At 53.2% G+C, this 15,910-nt stretch overlaps 7 protein-coding genes across 7 annotated transcripts; 3 read left to right on the top strand and 4 right to left on the bottom strand.

Moving 5' to 3' along the window:
- Nucleotides 1-243: 243 nt before the first annotated feature.
- Nucleotides 244-1,057, top strand: SETTUDRAFT_45034 (uncharacterized protein; the record flags this gene model as incomplete). The annotated part of the gene is made up of 2 exons (XM_008023144.1): nucleotides 244-833; nucleotides 890-1,057. 2 exons carry the CDS (start codon nucleotides 244-246, stop codon nucleotides 1,020-1,022), a joined length of 723 nt encoding a protein of 240 aa, XP_008021335.1. The 3' UTR covers nucleotides 1,023-1,057.
- Nucleotides 1,058-2,859: 1,802 nt separating this feature from the next.
- SETTUDRAFT_63263 (uncharacterized protein) lies at nucleotides 2,860-3,318 on the bottom strand (the record flags this gene model as incomplete). Its single annotated transcript, XM_008023175.1, has 1 exon — nucleotides 2,860-3,318. A coding segment is annotated over one exon (459 nt), but the record flags the coding sequence as incomplete, so codon positions are not given.
- A 1,940-nt stretch (nucleotides 3,319-5,258) lies between these two features.
- SETTUDRAFT_101270 (uncharacterized protein) lies at nucleotides 5,259-5,537 on the top strand (the record flags this gene model as incomplete). The annotated part of the gene is made up of 1 exon (XM_008023277.1): nucleotides 5,259-5,537. The coding sequence occupies one exon, from the start codon at nucleotides 5,259-5,261 to the stop codon at nucleotides 5,535-5,537; it is 279 nt and encodes a 92-aa protein (XP_008021468.1).
- Nucleotides 5,538-6,235: 698 nt separating this feature from the next.
- SETTUDRAFT_166627 (uncharacterized protein) lies at nucleotides 6,236-8,716 on the bottom strand. The gene is made up of 2 exons (XM_008023276.1): nucleotides 6,569-8,716; nucleotides 6,236-6,503 (listed from the first exon to the last, which is right to left on the bottom strand). The coding sequence occupies exon 1, from the start codon at nucleotides 8,685-8,687 to the stop codon at nucleotides 6,654-6,656; it is 2,034 nt and encodes a 677-aa protein (XP_008021467.1). The 5' UTR covers nucleotides 8,688-8,716; the 3' UTR covers nucleotides 6,236-6,503; nucleotides 6,569-6,653.
- A 622-nt stretch (nucleotides 8,717-9,338) lies between these two features.
- On the bottom strand, nucleotides 9,339-10,478 carry SETTUDRAFT_166625 (uncharacterized protein). The gene is made up of 3 exons (XM_008023275.1): nucleotides 10,428-10,478; nucleotides 10,149-10,258; nucleotides 9,339-10,060 (listed from the first exon to the last, which is right to left on the bottom strand). The coding sequence occupies exons 1-3, from the start codon at nucleotides 10,464-10,466 to the stop codon at nucleotides 9,586-9,588; spliced, it is 624 nt and encodes a 207-aa protein (XP_008021466.1). The 5' UTR covers nucleotides 10,467-10,478; the 3' UTR covers nucleotides 9,339-9,585.
- Nucleotides 10,479-10,762: 284 nt separating this feature from the next.
- On the bottom strand, nucleotides 10,763-15,030 carry SETTUDRAFT_144681 (uncharacterized protein). Its single transcript, XM_008023274.1, has 5 exons — nucleotides 14,673-15,030; nucleotides 14,498-14,617; nucleotides 11,333-14,445; nucleotides 10,982-11,280; nucleotides 10,763-10,926 (listed from the first exon to the last, which is right to left on the bottom strand). The coding sequence occupies exons 1-5, from the start codon at nucleotides 14,879-14,881 to the stop codon at nucleotides 10,882-10,884; spliced, it is 3,786 nt and encodes a 1,261-aa protein (XP_008021465.1). The 5' UTR covers nucleotides 14,882-15,030; the 3' UTR covers nucleotides 10,763-10,881.
- A 191-nt stretch (nucleotides 15,031-15,221) lies between these two features.
- SETTUDRAFT_101617 (uncharacterized protein) lies at nucleotides 15,222-15,744 on the top strand (the record flags this gene model as incomplete). The annotated part of the gene is made up of 2 exons (XM_008023273.1): nucleotides 15,222-15,551; nucleotides 15,607-15,744. The coding sequence occupies 2 exons, from the start codon at nucleotides 15,222-15,224 to the stop codon at nucleotides 15,742-15,744; spliced, it is 468 nt and encodes a 155-aa protein (XP_008021464.1).
- Nucleotides 15,745-15,910: the final 166 nt, after the last annotated feature.

The raw sequence follows: 15,910 nt of genomic DNA, 5'->3' as shown, positions 1-15,910 counted from the left end.
CGCCTATATTCTCAAACTTGCTCAACTCACCGCACAACCGCTGCACACCAAAACTATCTGGCAAACTCAGCCAACTCTCTCACTGTTTTGTGTCTGTATCAGGGGTCAGCACGTTAAAGACTCGCTCAACTGTCCTTCTAGCAGCTGGTAGCTGACAGCTGACATGCTAATTTCCCATCCTTGCTATTTCTCCTGCCCATACTGCATTCACTGCCAACAACAACCTTTTTGTCTTGAGACGACATGGACATGGACATGGCAATGCCCTCTGCCACCTCCGCTGACACTTGGATGCACCACATGCCGTCCATGGGACCCCAGGCGTCGATGCCAGCAATGGACATGTCCGGCATGGCATCCACCTTCACTACAAGCACAAGAGTGACGCTTTGGTTCACCAAGTGGACGACCACTACAACGGCGGCATATGTGCTGACTGTCTTCTTTCTCTTCTTCCTGGGCATCTTCAACCGCTTCCTTGGTGCCTTGAAGAGCCAGCTGGAGCGCCAATGGCAGATGCAGCGTGAGGTGGAAAGTCATTTACAAGCCAAGGCCAAGGCGTACACGTCCACAAACGAGGGTATTCGAGGCCACGCGCGACAGTGGAGTCATCCCTTCCGACAAGCACCGGCCCGATACAAAGAGCCAGACACGGAAGAGATGGAACCCTTGAGTCCAGTACAGCTACAATATTTAGAGGCCAGCGAAAAGAGCACCGAGCAAGGCGCAAGTGCTACCCACAGATTATGGATGGCTCGAGCGCCTTGGAGCATCAAAAGAGACGGTATCAGCGCAGGCCTGGAATTCACCCGAGCGCTGGTCGGTTACGTGCTGTATGTACATCGCTTCCGTTGTAACCCAATGACCCCTAAGACTCACTGCGGGACAGCATGCTTGCCGTGATGACATACAATATTGGCTTCCTATTCGCCGTCACCGGCAGCGTGCTTTTAGGCGAGATGATATTCGGACGGTACACACGAGGATCTGCGGGTCTGGCCGAGGATGGCTGCCATGCTTGAAAAGCTGGATGTTCCAAAAGGTAGACCATTCTCACACATGTTAACAGCATTGCCAGTGTACTTTGTCCTCTGTGCGAAATGTGCTGCGTCAGCACGTTGAACAACTCATAGAAACAAGTATTTTGTTCGCTTTGGTGCGCTGGCCACTCTTTCTATTCCGGTTTGTTGCTTCTTACCCCTGCTAATATCACACTATCGAGCTATACGACATGACTGAGGACAGTCCATCTCATCAGGCGAAACTCAGAAGAACATTCACCCTCTGCACTCTCAATATCTCTTCCGCTAATTTCCGTCTCTTAGCCGCAATCTTACAATTAGTCCAGGTATCGGAACATCAAACTCTGTTGGGTGGCCGGGCCCACTTTGAATAACAAATGTACAAAAGCTTCTCGCCTACATCTACTTTTCTTTTTACGAAACGGGCGTGCATGCTACACAGGACCACGCATGAAATTACATCATGGCCAGTATCACATCTGGCTCAGAATGCATCTCTGCTGTCACTGTCAAAGATGTGAGACGGGCGGTGATGTCATTTTCAAGGCCAGACACTTGATTGCATTTGGCACTAATGCCATGCGTCTGGCCAGGCCCAGACACCAGTGGTAGGAGATGCGCCGTCCCTGACGATAACCCTTTCTTTTCTGGGTTTCGGAACACCTACTTTTAGCCTCACTTTACGCGGCACCGCGACTCTGAAACTATTCATGATGACATGGCACTGACAGCCTGGCTGGCGACAAGAAGCGAGAGCGGCTCGTTCCACCAAGCCACGCCACACCTGGGCAACCCGAGTGCGAGCAAGAGGCGTCTAGATCAACTATATGCAGATCACACGACCCTGATTCGCCTGCTGTCTAACAAGCCGCAGACATCCAGAGCGCCTCGGGTGGCTTGCGGCGAAGTTCCTAAAAGCCCACAACGCGTGACGTCCCCACGGGGTCTGCTGACCGCCAGCGAACCACACCTCTCCAGCACATGAGTATTCGGTCCGCAGCCTCACTCCAGCCAACGCTTCCCTACTATTAAAAAAGAGCCTCGCTCAGTCCCGGATCTACCGCAACGTTTTGCACGAAAATGGTCCTTTCGTCTCCTTTTGCCAGCCCACACACCACACCACGACCCGACACCTCCTGCATGTAGTCGTTACGACGCACCCTCGACGACCGATGTAAAAATCCTACTGGCACCCAAAATGCCACCCCACAAAGCCTCGCACTCGACCAGCCAGATTAATTTCTTGCCAAAGGCTCCGCAGCGGCGGAGCAGCGTGTCGAGTGTGCACCGGAACAATAGCCTTGCTGCAGCTTTTAAGACTAAGAGATTGGTCGCACCGCCCCAACCCGAATGCATTCAAGAAGCAGAAGAAGATATTCACGTCACGAATGCGTTTACCTATTTCCCATTATGGCGGGGGGTAAAGGCGCTTTGGTGGGGTATTGATTGGTGCTTCGGACGGATGGGTAGCAGGGCGGAGAGAACTGCCAGGTTGGCAAAGGCAAGGGAGTGAGCTGAGGGGTAAAGGAAAAGGCCGGTGGATTCGGTGCACATGCCAGTGCCAAACCCATGTCCAAGAATGAACATGTATGTAGGGCATAGAAAAAGATTGCAGGAAGAGTACCAACAACAATTTGTTTCTATGAGTGACTTCGACGTGCTAACGCAGCGAACTTCAGAACGCAACAGGGTACACGATGGAAACAGTGAGGTGCCATACCCGTAAAAACAACCATACCTACTCCAACGAATGCCAAGGGCCAAACAAAAACGCCTTGAAATCCACAAGCCCATGGTCAACTCAAACAGCACCACTACCACCACTACTACTACTTCCACCTCCAATGACACCCACTGCTCTGCACCGCTGATCCCCCACCTTCGCAATGGGCGTCTGATCGCGAATCGCCTGCGCGGGAATACGATACATGACCAGGTACTCTCCCCAATGCAACCATTGATCCGCCGCGGCATCCGCGCCCTTCTTCCCCCCCTTCGCACCACCCTGCGCCTCACAGGCATTCGCGTCCCTCAGCAAATCCGCAGCCCGAAACACGGGCCCGCGCGCAAAATGCGCGGGATCCACAGTAACCACCCACGTATCCTCCATGTAGCGGTCGCCGAAATAGCGGGCCACGGCCTCGGCATGCGCCAGGCTATCGTAGACGCTGATAAACGGCGACGAGATGTTGGTCTGCTGCCGCAGGTGTGCGAGGCCGAAGCGTGAAAGCGCAGATGTGTAGTTTACAATGGTCGTTTGGTTCTTGGCGCTGAAGCCCGTCGAGAACGAGTAGCGTGTTTGCGAAGTGCTGCGGTGCACTCGGTACACGAGCGGTGGGATGGCGGTCGGGGCTGGGGAAGAGGAGGCGAGGCTTGTGCAGGAAATGGGCGAGGAAGAAGGTGTGCTGGGGGCGTAGAGGGCTGGAAAGGGTAAGTTTGTTAGTAGGGTTGTATGTGGAGAGTGTGGTGGAATGAAATGTGTACCTGTCATGGTGGTGAGGAACTTTGAGTGTCTGGCGATGATGGACGGCTGCTTGCTGTGTGGGATATGTAAAGTAGGTAGTCAAAGGAGAATAGTTTTAGATATTATTGCAAATATAGGATAGATATTGTACACATATCGGCTGGCCGTAGCAGAGACTAGAATGCCCTTATATCCTTACTCACTCCTACCTTTTTCTCTCCTCTGGAGATAAAAAGCGGTCAAAAGAGCCGTTCAAACGGTACATGTGCATCTGAATCAGCGATTTCGTTGGTCATGTTGCCGTCCCTTCCCTGGACGGAGATGCACATCTGTTGGCTGCTGTCTGCTCCAAGAGTTGATTTCCCGGCTGGCTGTCAACAAAGAGACGACGGCATCCCGAATGTGGGGAGGAAGGGAGGGGGGTAGACTACCACCAGGCTGACCCGGGTCCTTGGGAATAATCTTGACCCGGTGCAAAGGGCGTCCGGTGCCGCGATTGGTGTTTCTCGTTTGGTGTTAGACAATAAGCCAATTGTATAGTGCGGGGAGTTTATGTTCTTGCAGGCTGTGGGTACCTGGGCATCTGCATTTTTCCCATCGGGAATATAGATGGGTGCTTGCATGTGTGCGCACCAAGGCTTCGTGAGGCGAAAGTGACAAGACAGGATTGTCTGGGGTGTGGAACGGTAGTCATATTCAAGACACATGTCGTCATGAAAACAGAGTACGACGCACCGTAGTACAATTTTGCCCATGTCAAAATACAGACCATAGTCATCTTTGAGCTTTTAAAGATGCTGTGATTACTTTCCGGAATGGCACTGTGACACCCAGACATGGCTTCAAGACTTGAATAACCACTCTGTTCTAAGTACACGAAAAACTCCAACCATTCTTTTGAAGTGAATGATCATGGCAAGAAAGTATGACAAACTCGTTTCATAATCACAAAGTCATGTTGGAAATGCCAAAGCATGTTACCGCCATGTCGTCTCGCGCTATCCATAGTGCCGGTACTGTACCGGCAAACGAGCAGACGCATGCAGCAGGGGAAATTGCCCGACGCAACACGCCGTCTTCTGGACACTTGCTTTCAATTGTTAAAAAAAAACGGAAGCGAGCTGCCTTCCGAGTAGACAAGGCAAATATATCCCAGCGAGACATGTCGTGAAAAAAACAGGGATTTGCAACTCTCTTCTTTCCTGCGCTGTCCAAGGGAGGCAGCCTGCATGGAAACGGAACCCGCTGATAGTAGCCATATCGGCACTTGCTCACCGCTACTTGAAGTGGCGAAGCAATTGACGTGTGGCACTGTTCAGATCTGAAGAGAAGAAAACTGCAGGTATTCCAATAATTGAGAGATGAAGTGAAGAGTATACGCACGTGAGGGGGTGGTGCTATTGTTCCGCGCCAACCTAAGCCGTTTCGGGACAAGGCGTCACGTCAACTCTCAGATGGAAAAGTTCAAGGGCCCAGGTCAGTCGAGAGCGCCCAAACGAGCGTCCAACGGGCACAAGACCATTCACCAAAGTACGCGTCACTTCCGCCCAAGTCTCCAATTACACTTTGATCTAAATTGTCCCATCAATCAAGTCACTCGCTACTACTGCCACTTTCCTTGCGCCCCGCCCACGTCAAAAGCCGCCGAAAGACACAAAAAAAAGACATACCCGCTCTCTCTCTCTCTCTCATCCACGACCGTTGCACGCGCGTGCGCAACCCGCATATTTCCTCTTCCGTGGTATCCCGGCGCAAACAAGAGAAAAAAAAACATGGCGTATTTCCGCATCACGCTGATGCGCTCTGGCATCGGCATGCCCGCCAAGACGCAAGGCGTGCTCAAAGCCCTCGGCCTGCGCAAACGCACGACGACCGTTTACTACCCGGTTTCGCAAGCCGTGGCCGGCCAGATCATGCGCATAAAGGAACTCGTCGATGTAAAGGAGGTCGAGCGACCGGTGACTAAGGAGCAGATGCGCGTGGCGAGGAAGCCGGACCCGGGCTACTATGTTGAGCAGAGGGCGGGCGAGGCTATGAAGGCTTATGAATAGGCATATTGGGGAGCTCTTTTGGGAGGGTGCAGCATGGCGATGATGTGGATGTATGTTTATGGTATGATGTGGGTTCTATGCATATATGGCGTTTGGGACCAGCTCTCTTGTATGATTAGAGTTGTATTAATTCACTGTGTTTTTCTGCACCATGCTGCTTTTGCACTGCATGTGCGACTGTAAGAGCGGTAGATTCGGCGTCGATCTGATTAAAGCACTTACAGATATTGAATGCATCTCAGCGGTGTTTTCCTGTCCTTTTCTGAACTCAACAGAGAAGCTACTGTTCTACGGCATGATTTTGCCAACAGCCCTCAAACCACCATCATGCAGCGAGAAACGCCACTGCTATCACCATATGCTAAACGAGAACTACAAACATGCATACTTCAGCTAGCTCTGAAACGGACACCCATATTCGCTCTTATGCGGGAGATTCAACTCATTCTCACACCGTATACCACCACCATCCATGCTTGCAAATCATACACCTCTCCAAATTCCAGCAAACATCAACGAGATGCTTGCATTTACAAATCCAAGTGCTCTTGCATAACCCAGCACATCCAACGGGCCGCAGTACCACCGTAACACGGTCTGCTAGATAGTCTGCAACACAACGTATACCATGTAAGCCGTAAGCGCATAAGCCGCATTGCAATGCGGGAATCAATAGGGCCACCATCTCGCGTTCGTATATTGTTTCATCTTAGAAAACCATAGTTTGGCCGTATATACCCCGTAGCCTTGTCACGGGAGCTATATCACGATGACGACACATCACCAAGCATCGACTTACCTTGCAATATCAAGCCTACAACTCATTACTTACGCTGGGAATGCCGACAATGCCTACAACACAGCAAATCGTCGACTGATGGTGACGGAGCATGATACCTGGTATATCAGTTCAACTGCAAAACAAATCGGTGTCATACCAATCATCACGGCTGAAAGGGAAACGGCTGCTCTATAGACAAGCTTGCATTAATGACGAAGTTTCTAAAAGTACAGCTTCTGGAGCCACTGACCTTTTGTGTCCAAAGCACGACGCCGTCGTACAACATTTTGCCAGCGTTGGATAGCGGTCCAGATGTCTTGTTTTAAGCCACAGGCTTATTGCAGGCGGACACCAGCGGTACCCTTCTTCTTCGCCTGGTCGTCAAATGCATTGCCCAGACCACCGCCTCCGCTTCGACTAGCTTCAAGTGAACTCTCAGCCATCTTCTTCTTCTCGGCTGCTATCTTTTCAAGGTGCTTTTTGGTCTTTGTATTGCCGCTACCCTTGCCGTGGAATTGGTGACTGAGCTGCTTGAACGCCTCTTTCTGGTTCATCTGACGGCCGTGCTCATCGACATACTTGAGTTCAATGTTGGGTGTATACTCTTTGTTAAAGAGCTCAGCGAGACGACGGCTCTCGACCATGTCGGCGCTGGTGTTGTTTTTGCGAGCCCATTCTTCACGCTCGCGAGGCGTCATGTTATTCCAACGGGCAGAGTTCCGCTCGCGCTCACGTGCAATCTTGCGTTGGCGTTCAGCTTCAGCTTCAGCTTTGAACTTGTCAGCAAGGAACTTCTGGCGCTCGCGGTACAGGGCGTGTTTCTCGCCAGCGTCGCTTTCGGTCACCAATCCTCGTTGCTTGAGCAGCGCAAGTGTGGCCCCTAAGCCTTGGTCAACCGTCTTCTCGGCCTCAAGACCCGTTTCGGTGATGTCTGTGGAGAGAGCACGAGAGACACTGCGGTTCCTTGCCTCTTCCGCTTCGGCTGCTTCGGCGTATGACTGGCCCATCTCCACATCGCCGTCTTCGTCAGCGACCGGAATATCACCCATTGACTTGGTGCCTTCTGAAATATGGCTCGACTTCCTACGCTTGCGGCGTGCTTCTTCTTCATCGTCACCAGCAGTACCCAAATTCTGGACAAACTCGGTTGTCTCGTCAATGACCAATCCGCCATCGTTGTCTTCTGTAGATTCGACAACGTCAGGTTGAGGGGTAGAGGCTTCTTCGCGTAGTTGTCGCGCCAAGTCTTCTGGCCGCATCTTCTTGCGCTTTTTCAGAGCCTTTTGGCGCTGGGCCGCGAGGACCGCCTGGAGATCGTCATCGTCTACAAACGATTCGTCAAAGACCTTCTTCTTCTTTTGTTGTGGCGCGGTGGCTTCTCCATCAACATCCATGTCGTCGGCGGCAGGATCGTCAGCGGGTACGGCGAGCATTTCTTCATCGTCCTCGACGCGCTCCCGCTTGGACTTCTTGCTCTTCTTTTTCTTAGGCTTCTTCATCTTCACTTCCGACACATCCATGTAGTCATTTGCGGGCGCGTCTTCTTTGAGTATGTCTAGGCTGATAGCAACCTTCTTTGGCTTTGCAACGCCTTGGGCCTCGGCCTCAACATCTTCAACAGTACGGCCCTTGCCATCTAGCGTGAAAGCCTTGCTCTTCTTGCCCTCAATCTCTTCATCGTATTGTGCCAGGATCGACTTCTGGCCCGACTCGTCCATGTCGTTGGGGTCGTAGGCGCGCTTTCGTTTCTTGGAATCAAGCCGCTCTTGAAGCCGCTCCCTCTCTCTCAGCGCAACCGCCTCCAGCTCATCTTCGTCTTCGGCGTCAACCGCAGTGTCCTTGAGGACCAGAATCTGGTCTTCGTCGTCGAATTGGTCGACTTCGTGTCCCACTTTGATACCCGCAAGATCTTTGTCGGTGTACTGCATGGCTTCGAGGGCCTGGCGCTCACGCTCCTCGAGCTCTTTGCGCATCTGCTCTTCCTTGGCAATCTTCTTCTGGCGCTTCTTGCTGCTCTTCAACCAAGCCAAATCGTCGTCGACGTCCTCTTCGTCCGCCAGCCCTTTGCCCTCGAGCTTCATGAGACGCGACGCCCTCTCGCGCTCTTTCTTGATGGCAGTCGCGCGCTCTTCGCGCCTAATCTTGGCCAGTCTTTCTTGCTCGAGTTTCTTCCAGTTGTCGGAGGCGGCGGCCTCGCGCGTCTCGATGGTGCTGGCCGGCTCGTCGTCGGAATCGTCGCCATCTTTGGCAGCCTTGAAGTCCAGGCCCGAGGACGCGGCGGGCGCTGCAGAGGCACTTCCACCTGGGAGGGCGGGAAGGCCCATGGAAAGACGAATCTTATTTACCTCATCGATGGATAGGTCGACCATGGTGGATGCGGCCGCGGGGCGATGGCGGGAAAAGCAGTGAGAGGCGTGGCGGAGAAGCAGGTAATGTTGAACGGGATCGCAAGTGCAAGCGCTTGATGGTCAGGCCAGGGTAAACTCCGACGCAGCCAGTTCGCGCCAAGCCGCTAGTCGTGGTAGCGCCCCGGGCCACATAAAAAAAGTTCCCTCGCCGCTGGCCAACCTTCTCTCAACCACCGCCCTGGGCCAAAATCTCCCAGCCACTGCTCAGAGGGCTTGCTCTCTGTAGCGGTGTTTGTTGGTTGTAGATTCTGGCAGCTCGTCCATCATGGAGCCATCTCTCTTTTCCCGGTAGATTGCTTCGGACGACAGGCGCGAAGAACAACTTTGGCAGCATCCGGCAGCCTGAGCTCACCGCAAGGTTTGAGCTCGGTGTAAGGGTGTCTGCCAGGCAGACTGATTCCGTTTCCCTTATGCTAGGCCGTCGGCCATTGATGCTTGGGACTAACCCAGTCGGCTACATGCGCTTATCTTCGAGGCTAGCTTTGCTTATTGCGCGACTCTGTGAGATTGATAACACACGACCACTTTGCGCCTGCGCCTGCGCTCTCGCGATGCGGAATCGATCGCATGTATGTTTACAAACAATGGCGTCATATGCGCTATAGGTTGTTGCATGCAGTGCACTGAATGCGGCAAGTGTCGAACCGTGGACAGCGACCGCGTGCACTCCGGAACGCAGCCAATGCTATTTGCGACTTCATGACGGCCTGGGTTGTATATTGCTGGCGCATCCCATGCGCATTGTTATTGGAAATGTACATGTTATACAGTAGTCTGGCTCTGGCGCCAGTGGAGTGTAGTCCAAATGCAATGCCCATATCATTCACCCATTGCGCATGTCTCCCGTTTGCCCAAACACCTAGTTCGTCGTTGGCACCTCTCCCCTCGCCAGTTTGAGCATCTCTTCCTCCCTGCGCTGCTTCATCACATACTCTCGGACTTGCACTCTATCCGCCTCGCTCCTCTCCTTGGCTTCGGCAATCTCCTGCATCTCCGCCAACTCCTGTTCAGTGGGCTCAATCGCCTGTGCCCCGGTTCTCGCTACTAGAGCCTCCAAAATCTCGCTCTCCATTTGGTCTCTTATGTCGATCGTATATGTGGGTTTCGAGGTATCGGGTACCAGCGTGTTACGTGGGTTCGGTGTGCCTGACGGCGGTGCAGCATTGGATTGTTGGTTTGTGGGCGCATTTGTAGTGCCGGGCGCCGGTTGTGTCTTCGAGGCAGTATAGATGTGCAGCACCGAAGGACCGTCCGCGTCCGTGTGTCGTGAAATTTGGATAGGAACCGAGGGGTTTCGGTATTTTATTCTAGGTAGCATTTCGCGCCAGAATTTCCTACAAATGGTGTAAGCATACATTATCGCCTCGTGCTCGTTGCTGCGCCTTGATAGCTGAGCCATTGAATGTTATTTTTCATGCGTACCTTGCCCCTCTGTGCCCTCCATAGATCTTTGCGTTGAACTCCATGGTGATCTTTGACACCTCCTTGGGCAATATGAGAGCGCCAGGCCCACATCTTATCCATAGCAGCTTTTCAGTGCATCGTCAGCCATCTGTTGTATTTTTCCTTCATTTTGGACTCGTATGTCGGGTTGCGAGCGGCGTTTTCGGAGGTGTCCGCAGCAGATTTGAACATACCTTCTGCCGTGTTTGTTAGCCCTGTCCAATGCCCAGACCCCAAATATGCACTCCAATTACTCACTTCGCGTAGCTTGCGCATGCGCTTTAGTATGTGTACCATGTTTGCTGTGCTGTGCTGTTGACCTGGCGTTGCTGAGATTCAAGAGATTCTTAGCGCAGTCCCTCGTAGCGCGCGCATGGGTGCATCTTGGCATCTGGACGTGGGACGTGGATAGCAGCCCCTCCATACCTTTACCCACAGCCAACACCCCATCAGCCCCTCAATCTTCACACAATATCGTCGAGGTCACAAATTGAAATCGGTTGAGCAATATGTATTTCCAGAATTGAGTTTCGCAAGTCACATATGTTTTCACGCATACACAGGCCAATCAACATTCATAGTGAATTTTCTCTATTATCACATTCACCGTACTAATACGTAGAAATCTCTCTGGAACCCAAAAATCCATCTTGTACTACGTGTACAAAGAGTAACCTCCAGGGACGCTCTCAGGCTCCATAGCATCAGCCCCCTAAGCAGTCGACTTGCTAAACTGAATCAAGCGCTTAACACCGACCTAGATGAGCATTAGTAGAGGTCCTCGTGTCTTCACTATGAGATGCTCGACTTACCATCCAGTTGCTGCCCTCGTCCGTCTTGTTGGTCATCAAGTCTGAGAAGATAGCCGCTGCGGTATCAAACTGTTTGGCCTGAAGGTTGGACGCCAATTCGTTCATCTGCTGAATCGTGTCTGGCTTTAGGAGATCCTCGTTGTTAAGATGGTCAAACAGAATATTCAGCCGTTTCTCAGTGTCGGCAACGTGCTGCCGGTACTGTGCAGGAGCTTTGCTCTTGACGCGCTGAAGCTCTGCATCGAGAATCTCATAGACGGGTCGAGATGTTTCGGGAATGTGTGATCGATCGCCAGGAGCTGTGGATCGTTAGTAAAAGGCAACCAAAACGCTTTAAAAAAAACCACTTACGATACTTGGCTGCTGTTGGAGCTGCTCCATGGGATTGTCCAGTTCCAGGTCGAGAATCTTGTCTTGGTGGTCCGCCCTGAGGAGGGCCTCCCATAGGAGGTCCAGCTCGTGGGGGTCCTTGTGGGGGTCCCTTTGGCGGTGGAGGAGTTGCGGCTGCAGGCATTTGCTGGACCGGCGACGGTGCGTATGGTGACGCAGCCGGGGTGAATTGCCCTGGTGGCGGTGCAATGTTTCGTGGCGGAGGCATTCCACCCATTGGTCCTGGTGGTGCCGATGGCTGCGAGCCTGGTGCAGGGGCGTAACGGTTCGAGGGTGGTGCGGCAGCTGTCGGAGGTGCATATGGTGACGCTCCACGCTGCAAGGGCGCTTGAGGAGGTGGCGCAAAACCGGCAGGTTGCGGTGGAGCATAAGTGTTAGCTGCTGGTGGAGGCGCATACTGGTTTGGAGTGCCCGCCTGTGGAGGACCAGAAGGTGGTGATGTCATACGAGGAGGACCTTGAGGCGGGCCCTTTGGAGGAGGTGGTGTTGACCTTGCTCCAGGCGAGAATGGCCCTTGTGGTGGACCCGAGGGAGGCTGTTGCTGGTTCGGGAATGGAGAGGCTACTACATTATTCATGGGGGTACTGCGGCGCGAAGCTGGCTTTGGCGGGCCAAAGTCTGGTGTGTCATTCCATGCCGGAATACTGCCCCTGTTGGCTGCCGGTATTATAGTAGGAGAGTTGGAGAAGTTTCGTGGCGGCGGTGCAATTGGGTTCGCCTGAGGGGCCTGGCTGAAGCCGTAACCTGGCTGAGACATGGACGGCTGCGAAGGCTGGTAACCGGCTGGGGTGTAAGCATTGCCAGTTGTGGCGCCTGCGGGTGCGTACGGTGATCGCACGGCAGCCTGAGCTTGCTGCGATAGAGGGTTGACTGGGGCATAAGGCGAAGCTCCCGGCTGTGTCTGAAGCGGGTTGGCTGGAGCGTATGGCGTCTGTTGAACCGGTGCTGGTGCTGCTTGCGCAGGTTGACCATACGAGGGGACCACAACCTGGCGTCGCCCACTAGCGGTAGACTGAGTCTGTCTATGAGTAGCCGCTGGTTGGGCTGTAGCCTTCCTCGTGGCTTGCTTGACACGGTTTCTTGCAACATCTGCTGCTGGGTACTTCTCGGGAAGGAGATCCAAGTACTTCTCGGCAATTGATAGTTGCCCGTGAGCAGAAGCAATATCGGCGTACTCGACGTACTTGGCGTACAAAGGCTCAAGTTTCCAGTCGGCATCCTTCTGCTGTTCAGCGTCCTTGAAGTTTGTCACCTGGCGGAAAACGGTAACCTTCTCGATGAACTCCTGCAGTGATCGTGCATGGATCGAGAAGCTGTTGTCGCCCTCTGTCTTCTCAATACCAGCCTTCTCGTTCTCCTGTAGTTCTTGCGCCCAGTTGACAACAACCTTCTCAAGCTTGGAACCAGCCAAGTAGCAGAAAGACGCATCCTTGCGATATGAGGCATTCCCTTCGGTGAAGGCCTCCTCAAGACGATCACCGAGCGCCTCACAGAGATCGGGGAAGTCGGCTTGATCAGCAAACGTGCAGATAGTAGCCATGACTTCTTTCCAGTCTTTGAGATCAGCATTGTACACGAAATCCCACAGGTTCTTTCCAACAACGGAAGCGAGGAGGCGGAGGTAGTTTGGCGCGTCTGACTGCTTCTTGAAGTACGCCGCCTGTGCCTTGGCAATGCATTTTTCGCCGCCGCAGATGGCAATCATAAAAGCATCTGACAGGCGGTCCTCCTTTAGGCATACGTCCAACGCGGCATTAAAGTCTCCCAACATGAGGCTGCGGGTGATCTTGGTGTCAGCCTCCGACTCGGTGCCATTGTAAATTTGAAAGGGGTTGTTGGTCTTTGCGCCCTTGGACGCCGCGAGGTCTGAAAGGAAGTTACCCTCATCAGTCGCATTATCGAAGAACGAGGCACCTTCATCCGCGCCAGCATCGGCTTCGCCGCTTGCCTTGTCCTCCTTCTTTTCCTCTTCTGGCTCTTCTTTTTTATCCGCAAAGCCAAGATACTCGACGAGCTTATTGCGAGGATTCTCGGAGATTAAAGTCTCGATTACGGTCCAGTCGGCCTTTTCCTCGTCGTTTGTCGCCTTTGAAATCTTCGACTCGCAGATTGATGTCAGGTCACCACTCTGCAAAGCCTTGTCAAACTCTTCGCTGGCGGTGCTGACGTCCGAGTCTACTGCAAAAGTTGAAATCGAAACCTTGAACTTGTTATCAACGACGCCAAATCGCACAAGCTTGCCACCAAAGCCAAAAGCCACACCCGCTCGCCTCTTCAACCATTTCGGGGGTGTTTTTAGCGTGAAAGATGCCCCCTGAGGCTCGGCATGCGTCTGTGCAAAGAAGTCCTCTCCTTCGGGTGCTTGGGTGGCCGCCTTCTTGTGATCTGCTGCAGGCCCGGTGTTTTGCAGGGTCTGAATTGCAATCTTGCCATCAAAGGAGGCGGTTGCAAGGAGGTTCGGATTCGCAGGGTTGAATCTTGTTTGGAAAGTCCAGTTAGTAACGACTGGGAATTCGCCCAACAGCTCTCCAGTGTGCGGGTTCCAAGCAATTGTCCTGTTGTCCTTGCCACAAGACAAAAGAAGGTCGCTGTCCTGCACACACCACGAAAGGGAGAGCACACCCTGGTCGTGAGCTTGCAGTGTCTTCTCAGGCGCATTGGTGTTGCGGAGATCCCAAACTAGTACAAGTGGGTTCTGGTCTGTCGGAATAGCAGTAACTAGCCTCGTGGGTACATTAGGGTCCCATGAAACCGCGCTGACAGTCTTTCGTCCGTAGTTGTTGAGCGTAAGGTTCTCCTTCTTCAGCTTGACGTCCCAGACGGTAACGAAACCGCCGCTGCTTCCGGTCGCAAGAATATGCGCAACCTTCTTGTTCCAGTCTAATGTGGTGTACTCGTCGGGGTTCGCTCCAGCCTTGCCCAGACGGAAGGACTTGGATTCATCGTCGATATCGTGGATGAAAAGTTCGCCTTTGGCGCCGGCGGACGCAAGAATGTTGGGACGGAATGGGTTGAACTGTATCGCTTGGATGGGCCCGGTGTGCTTCTCGATCTGTTCAATCTCGGCTCCATCACTGCATAGAGTCAGCTTTGCATAGTCACTCGCTGGCCTGGGAGCGCTCTGACCCTTCACCTGCCCGCAGCTTCTCTGCATCCCATAGCACTAGTACCCCGCTATCGAGTGCGCCCGCTATTACTCCCCGCGGGTACTGTTCGCTGGGTTGACTCCATGCAATGTCATTGAATCTAGAGGAACAATCAGTAGCTGCTCTGCAATTCGTAGACGCGGCTTCCAATGTACCGTGACTCTACGCTTACAGTAGCGACTGGCTTAAGCTCAACGCCCTGCTCACTGTCGTCCAAGCCAAGTTCCCAGAGCTCCAGCTGTGTCTCATTGGAAAAGTCGGCGTCTACAGCACCGGCTTTTGTTCCGGTGGCAATCAATGGCTGGGTTGGGCCCGGCGACCAAGCAAAAGCGGCTGTGCGTGGGATTTCTCGTAGACGGACCATGACGATGGGCGGCGCTCGCACCTCGATGTCGTCAGGCTAGCGAATTGGGCACTTGACAAGAAACAAAACAATGGACGAGTGAGGGGTTCTTGTAGAGCAAGAGAAGAATTGTACGTGGGAGAAAAGAGAGGCGGCAATGTGTCAGGAGTGCCGAGTGGAAAGTTAAGGCAACGATGTGCTTCACCATGCAATGCATCCACCTGTCCTTCCCTAGTCCATACGCGCGGGCGGCGCCCGATTTGTGGGTCCCGCTAGTAGCCACGTGATATCGAATTTCAGCTCCATCTCTGGAACACGACCACGCTGGACGACGGCATCCAATCGCCCACCACAGGCAACCATGTCCAACTTGTCTGATACCTCGCGACTAAAGGCCACGGTGTTTGTCGGCGGGCTTGACCAAGCGGTTACGCAGCAGACGCTCTTCCACGCCTTCCTGCCATTTGGCGACATCGTCGAGGTCAACCTTCCCAAACCAGAAAACCAAAGCCAAGGCGAGCAGCATCGGGGATTTGGATATGTCGAGTTCGAAACTGCAGCCGACGCAACTGACGCCATTGATAACATGGACCGGAGCGAGCTCTACGGCTCTGTGATCAAGGTCGCGCCGGCCAAGCCCCAGAAGGATGCAAACGAAGGACTAGGCAGCAAGACGGCTGTATGGGAGCAGGTATGTATCCATTTTGAAATCTTACGGGCATGGCCATGTATTGATAGGGACGCAGGAGGGCTGGTTGGCGAAGCATGCTGTGAGCGAAGAGGATCGCAAGGCCAAGGAGCAAGTGCAAGACGAGGCAAATGGGCCCGTGGACCCGATGCAGGGTTTAGAGGGCCTGGACGAGGCCGGGCCAAAGCCAGCATGAAGGATGCCATCTACTCGCAAGGACTGTACAGCATGGTGTTCCCGGCGTTTGTGGGAAAAGTGTTTGATACCATATGCTGTTTGGCGCAATTATCCTCTATTAATACAGGTAGCCATGACGACGGTCTACCAAACGTTTGGGATTTCGTCGCCCAAAGAGCAAGTAT

The sequence above is a fragment of the Exserohilum turcica genome (genome assembly GCF_000359705.1).
Source record: "Exserohilum turcica Et28A unplaced genomic scaffold SETTUscaffold_10, whole genome shotgun sequence".
Classification (NCBI taxonomy): Eukaryota; Fungi; Ascomycota; class Dothideomycetes; order Pleosporales; family Pleosporaceae; genus Exserohilum; species Exserohilum turcicum.
The sequence above is the reverse complement of the archived record's forward strand: the minus strand, read 5'-3'. Positions and strand labels throughout refer to the sequence as shown.

Bases quoted from the DNA above. Each gene is read 5' to 3' on its own strand.
- SETTUDRAFT_166625 (XM_008023275.1), bottom strand. From the start codon at position 10,466: ATGGTACACATACTAAAGCGCATGCGCAAGCTACGCGAA. The intron at 10,259-10,427 runs GTGAGTAATTGG...CGATGCACTGAA, and splicing joins GCATGCGCAAGCTACGCGAA to AAGCTGCTATGGATAAGATG. The intron at 10,061-10,148 runs GTACGCATGAAA...CACCATTTGTAG, and splicing joins GGAGGGCACAGAGGGGCAAG to GAAATTCTGGCGCGAAATGC.
- SETTUDRAFT_166627 (XM_008023276.1), bottom strand. From the start codon at position 8,687: ATGGTCGACCTATCCATCGATGAGGTAAATAAGATTCGTCTTTCCATG.
- SETTUDRAFT_144681 (XM_008023274.1), bottom strand. From the start codon at position 14,881: ATGGTCCGTCTACGAGAAATCCCACGCACAGCCGCTTTTGCTTGGTCG. The intron at 14,446-14,497 runs GTCAGAGCGCTC...GACTCTATGCAG, and splicing joins AAGCTGCGGGCAGGTGAAGG to TGATGGAGCCGAGATTGAAC. The intron at 11,281-11,332 runs GTAAGTGGTTTT...AACGATCCACAG, and splicing joins TCCAACAGCAGCCAAGTATC to CTCCTGGCGATCGATCACAC.